The following is a 6,425-nucleotide window of genomic DNA, read 5'->3' on the forward strand; positions in this document are numbered from 1 at the left end:
GTAATGACTGTATGATATCTGTACTGTCCCTGTCTATATCTGTGTGTGACTGTATTTAGAGATAAGCGGGAATATTATGACTTTGCAGTGTTTCACTGTTCTGCATGGCTGCGTCAGTAGCTATCTGCTCCGGATTGCCAGGTTGCCACTAATCAGGGTCTGATTCAGTGTAGTCCACGTGAGATGGGATGACCAACGCCATCTCCCGTCAGCCTAGGCGGATACTTAAACCCTAACTATTTCCTTGTCTAGTTAGCGCAGCTGATGGATCTTTAGGTGAAGTCATGCTGTCTCTCCCTTGATGCGCATCATTGTAAATAAACTCTGTTCCTGATTTTTCATACTATTGGTCTGACTGGGTCTCTCTTAAATCTATGGTATCAAAATTACCATCAAGTGCCTTTTAAGTGTCTTGGAAGCCCCTACGCTAAACACGTGCCTAAAGCTGATGATGCATGGGGCAACTTTTTGAGCAATGTTGCTGGGCAAATGTTCCTCATTTCTGTGGTTCTGGCATGTTCCCGTTGATATTGGGAAACAATTTATTTCTTGGAGAACTGTAATCAGTAGGCAAATCATCATGATCATGCAGAATACAGAATAAATGGAACTGGTTGTGTGGTTGCCCAGCAACATTGCACAAAAAAGTGGCCCCATGCATCATCACCTTAACTCTCTCGGCCTCAAAGTCTTCTGTTTCACATTGGCTCTGATGTTCATGCTTGTTTATAGTTTTTACTCATAGTGGTCAGTTTCTCTCTGACATTGGCTGATTTTCATGTTTATACGTAGTGTTTACTAGTGGTCAGTTTCACTCCCACTGTTTTCCCATTCCCGTCCTTTTCAGTCTTTTTTCTCTGGCCTTGGTCATGAGGATTAACCACGATAGCAATCAGCACAGTCTACATGCTCATGCTGACATGAAGAGCCGTAAACGGACACATTCACAGGAATACACTGATGCACATGCAGTTGCATACAGTTACATCAGTGGAAATGTATGCTTACACTCACAACCCCCCCACCCCCACACACACAGACTCTCTCTCTCTCATGTTTATTTATGTGCTCACATAAACAGTCATTTGTCCTCTCACTGTCATATTTTCACACACACACACACACACACACACACACACACACACACACACACACACACACACTCCCATCATAAGCACAGCAGTAGCCTTCAAGTTCATGCGGCATGACTGGCTCTAGTTTCCTCAGATGCTCTGAACAGTGGGATGTTCAAACTCTCTGACTCAGTGTTTTTTTCTTTCCAACTGTCACCTCCACTCGCTCCCCCACATGTACACACACACACACACACACCCTCTCTTTCCAAAGCAAATGGGTATTTAGGATATGGGATAAGATGTTTTTGGACGTGTCAGACATATCAGACATGGGTCGCACGAAAAACCAAGCCAGCTGTCACAGCTCAATTTAGTGGCATCCACTGTGCGCCATGTGGAGACACACATACACACACACACACCACAGTCACTCACACACACACACACACACACACCCACACACACAGACAAACACACCAAGCAACGAGTCCCACCTCCCTCCTGATAAACATTGCAGCTCTTCTTCTTCTTCTTCTTCTACTTCTCTCTCCCTCTCTCTCGCTATCTGTGTTTCTGGAGGTGAGGAATGGAGGATGCTCTCTAATTCATGACAGGGATGTTTTAATCATGGGGCTTCGGTTGGCTCGCCGCTGGCTTCAGAGAGACACGCGTGGGCGGCCATCTTGCCCCGCCGTGGTAGCCATGGTGTCCCTGTCTGTGCGCAGAATGGAGAGAATGATGGGAGGAGAGGAGAGGAGGAAGTGGAGAGAGTTACAGAAGGAGAGAAGAGGAGAGAATGCCAGAGGAGAGGAGAGGGTGATGAGAAGAGAGAGAGTGAAAATGAAGAAAGAAAGGAGAGGAGAGAAGTGAGTGACAGAAGAAGAGAGGATAGGGTGATGGGAGGAGAGGAGAGGGTGATGGGAGAAGAGGAGAAAGAATGAAGGAGGAGAGTAGAGGATAAAGTGACAGAAGGAGGAGAGGAGAGTGATGGGAGGAGAAGACAGAGTGAAGGAGGAGAGAAGAGAGAGTGAAGGAGGAATGAATCAGGATGGAGCTGCGTAAGGCATATTTGATCCAGATATGTTTTCTACACATTTCATGTACTCATATGCATCATGCACACACACACACACACACACACACTCACACAGACACACACACACACACACACACACTTACATATACCAATATACACAAGTAGGGAGAAACCTCGATCCAGTTCACATGCATACACACGCCGATAATATGATGATTTCATGTCATGCGTAAACAAGACACACACACACACATACACTACATGTCAGCTATTGCTTAGTAAGATGCATTTTAATGTCAAAATACAGAGTGTGTGTAAGATGCATTAACACACGCTCACACACACGCACACACACACACACACATACACATAGAGAGCCGTCTCTGCTTTTTGTGCGGGAATCTAGGTCAGTGCAGTTCAGGGTCAGGCGAGGATCTCTCCCCTTCGATGGACGCATCGGGGTGGAGGACAGGAGGAGGAGAGGGATGAGAGAGGGGGGGGGTGGTAGAGGGCTGAGATCTCTACTGTGCTGTGCTGTGCTGTGCTGTGCTGTGCTGCACTGCAGTGACAAATGTTGGGCTGGGACATAGATGAAGGAGTGACACACTGACGTATGTCTCACAGCGGAAGAGAGAGAGAGCGAGAGAGAGAGAGAGCGAGAGAGAGAGAGAGAGAGAGAGATGCCCCGAGCGTCTGAGCCGCGATGCCAGGAAACGCACGGAGACGAGAAACAACACGGTGCCTGAGAATTGAGAGCCGCCACTCACCGGAGATGATTAGCGTTCACAGAAAAACACCGTCTGTCACTCCTCTACTCCTCTCTCTCTCTCTCTCTCCACTGCCCCCCTCCTCTCTCTCTCTCTCTCCACCACCCCCCCCTTCTCTCTCTTTCTCTCTCTCTCTCTCTAACTCACTCATTGATTACTTATGGAACTCCAGCACCAAAACTACACCACCCCGTTTAAGGTTTGCCGGCAGAGACTGTGGTTAACCTACTGGTGCCAAGACAAGTGGGAGAGAGAGAGAGAGAGAGAGATAACTGTATGCTGCTAGCTTTAGCATGCAAAGTGTGTTTGTGTTTTTATCAGTTCATGGTGGAGGACCTACGCAAACAAGACAATCACTTCACCGTGTGAATATGCAGTAAGGTCTTCAGCTACACCCAGTTCTACCCCAACTAATTCCTCCACCACCACACACACGCATCTCGAAAATCCTTCTCTCTCACCTCCAACCCCCACCACGTCACATACTGTTGTGCTTCTGTAAAAGTGAAGTCGGGGGATTGTTGCATCTGTTGTGTCGGTGGTTTAGCGGAGCGATTATGCAACGAGTTCGAGTACTGAGCAGGCTGATGGCTGGTGGCTGGTGATGATGAATATTCATCACCTGGTGCAGCTGAGGCTCCGCCATGTGTGTGTGTGTGTGTGTGTGTGTGTGTGTGTGCTTTGCCCTCCGTCACTTGCAGAGGGCATTAGACTTACTACCCTCTGCGGACACCCTCACACACAGCACCAACCGCACCCCCACCCTTCAATGGCTCCAAGTCTCCCAGCATGTGGGTGAGCTGTCCATGGAGAATGTCACCGATATCTGCCAAGCCCACTGCACCGGTCAACTCCGCACCCCACCCCAACCCAACCCACTGCACTGGGCCACTCGACTGTGGCGGTGAGTGAGAGTGGTTGTAGTGGACATGAGTCATAGCACAGGCATGGTGGCGGTCGCGTGCTAACCAAACGGAGCTCCAGCGCTAGGCCAAAGCAAACGCTGCTGGAACTGCTCTCAGGATTAGACTAATTTCACCCCATGCCTCTGCCTCTCTCCACACAAACTATCTCTCTCTCTCTCTAAAACTTTATAAACTCTCTCTCTCTCGTCCATGTCCCTTAATTGTCTTTATAAACTCTCTCTCTCTCTCTCTCTCTCTCTCTCTCTCTCGTCCATGTCCCTTAATTGTCTTTATAAACTCTCTCTCTCTCTCTCGTCCATGTCTCATGTGCAGGCTGCAGCGTGGACCAACACCACCACCACCGACACCAGTGGGCCGGGAGCAAGGGAGCGACGCTGTGCCTGCTAAGGCTCACCGCCAAGGCTACCGCTAGTGCTCCTCAGGGGCAGAGAGAGGCAGGGAAGGAGGTGACATGGCGGCGTCCACCATCGGCGAGTACTACGCGGGGAAGAGCGTGCTGATCACGGGCGCCACGGGCTTCATGGGCAAGGTGCTGGTGGAGAAGCTGCTGCGCTCCTGCCCACGCGTCTGCACCCTCTACCTGCTGGTGCGGCCCAAGGCCGGACAGTCCATGCAGGAGCGCGTGGACGACATGATGAAGTGCAAGGTGGGTGGTGGAGGCCGGAGGTGTGTGTGTGTGTGTGTGTGTGTGTGTGTGTGTGCTGTGCATGCCTGTTTGTGTTGTGCGCCTTTGTGTATGTGGACAACATGATGAAGTCCAAGGTGGGTGGTGGAGGCCGGAGGCCAGGGGCGGGTTCACCACATGGAAGTGGCTCGAAATGCTATTGACTGTGTTTGTGTCTGTGTGTGTCTGTGTGTGTGTGTGTGTGTGTGTGTGTGGGCAAGGGGTGAGGGGGTGGTGGGTTAAATGGTTGACATTGTGTGTACATAGTTGAAACCATGTAGGGACGTGTGTGTGTGTGTGTGTGTGTGTGTGTGTGTGTGTGTGTGTGTGTGTGTGTGTGTGTGTGTGTGTGTGTGTGTGTGTGTGTGTGTGTGTGTGTGCTGTGCATGCCTGTTTGTGTTGTGCGCCTGTGTGTATGTGGACAACATGATGAAGTCCAAGGTGGGTGGTGGAGGCCGGAGGCCAGGGGCGGGTTCACCACATGGAAGTGGCTCGAAATGCTATTGACTGTGTTTGTGTCTGTGTGTGTGTGTGTGTGTGTGTGGGCAAGGGGTGAGGGGGTGGTGGGTTAAATGGTTGACATTGTGTGTACATAGTTGAAACCATGTAGGGATGTGTGTGTGTGTGTGTGTGTGTGTGTGTGTGTGTGTGCTGTGGGTACAGATGGGGGAGGGGGGGTGGGGTAGAGGAGACCAGCGGTGGGTTCACATGGGGCTGCCCAAAAGGAAGTGGCTGCTCGAAAGTTGATGGGGTGTGGAGGTGTGTGGAGGTGTGCGAGAGAGGGACTGAAAGAGAGAGAGAGAGAGAGAGAGAGAGAGAGAGAGAGAGAGAGAGAGAGAGGTTGCATGATTGACATTGTGTGTGTGGTTGAAATCATGGGGGAAGTCCCTCTGTGTGCTAGTCTTGTGTTAGTCATTTCGGAAGCTAGATGCAAAGCCTCAAAGGAACAGCTTTCTTTTGACTCGTTCTCGAGGAACTGTTTACAGTAAGGGTTTGACCTAGGTCAAGATGACCTTGACATTACCACAGTGATTTAGTGCGAGTTTTATGAAGCCTCTGTGTGTGTGTGTGTGTGTGTGTGTGTGTGTGTGTGTGTGTGTGTGTGTGTGTGTGTGTGTGTGTGTGTGTGTGTGTGTGTATTTCTGTGCATACACACCTACGATGATTGTGGCTTCATGCCTGTGTGAGTGTGTCAGCAGCATGTGCCTATCAGTGTTTCAACAAAAGGGCAGGATTTGAATGCAGGCCCTGCGGTGAAGTCAGATTTCCCTATGAACATATAACAAAACCCTTTTTACCCGTGTTGCCATGGCGACAGCCACCCGGGCAACCTCGCGCGTAAACACCTGCTGTTGGGGGCTGAGCCCACGCTCAGGAAGGGAGGAACTATTTTCAAAGTTAGTGGTGCTCCTTGTGCTTGTCACGCAGAAATTGCTGAAGAGCAGCAGCAAAGAAAAAAGAGTGTTAGAGAGAAAGAGAGAGAGAGAAAGAGAGAGAGAGAGAGTAAGAGGGAGTAAAAGACTTTGGGGAGGAAGAGGCAGTTTAAACTGGGATTTACTGTACGCAGGGCTTTAATGCATTAATGCAGCCTGAAGAAGGGAATATACAGAGGGGCACAGACGGAGAGAGGGATAGAGAGAGAGACTGAGAATGAGAGTTTGAGCATTGCCAGCTGGAATGGAGAGCTAGCTGTGGCTGTGGAATGAGCAGACTGAGGTTAATGGGCTTTGTTGAGGAAGATCCACCAGTGTGACTGAAACATTTAGCTGAAACACACACACACACACACACATACTGTACACACACCCACAGAGAGAGAGAGAGAGACACACTCATACAGACGTTCACATAGACACATACACACACACACACACACACACCATAGACTGTGTGACACACACACACACACAGACACACACACAGACACACACACAGACACGCACACAGACAGACATG

General features: G+C 49.9%; 1 protein-coding gene across 1 annotated transcript in view; it reads left to right on the forward strand.

The window, feature by feature from the left end:
- LOC143136389 (fatty acyl-CoA reductase 1) overlaps positions 1 to 6,425 on the forward strand; it is a 74,468-nt gene that overhangs the window by 24,048 nt on the left and 43,995 nt on the right. Inside the window, exon 2 of the mRNA XM_076297086.1 lies at positions 4,118 to 4,451. Coding sequence (XP_076153201.1) covers positions 4,257 to 4,451 — 195 coding nt within the window. The 5' untranslated portion in view covers positions 4,118 to 4,256. The remainder of the gene's footprint in view (positions 1 to 4,117; positions 4,452 to 6,425) is intronic.

This window comes from Alosa pseudoharengus, unplaced genomic scaffold (genome assembly GCF_046254945.1).
Source record: "Alosa pseudoharengus isolate Yale_2024_CS ecotype anadromous, Long Island Sound unplaced genomic scaffold, YU_APseudo_1.1 YU_APseudo_1.1_scf_20, whole genome shotgun sequence".
Lineage (NCBI taxonomy): Eukaryota > Metazoa > Chordata > Actinopteri > Clupeiformes > Clupeidae > Alosa > Alosa pseudoharengus.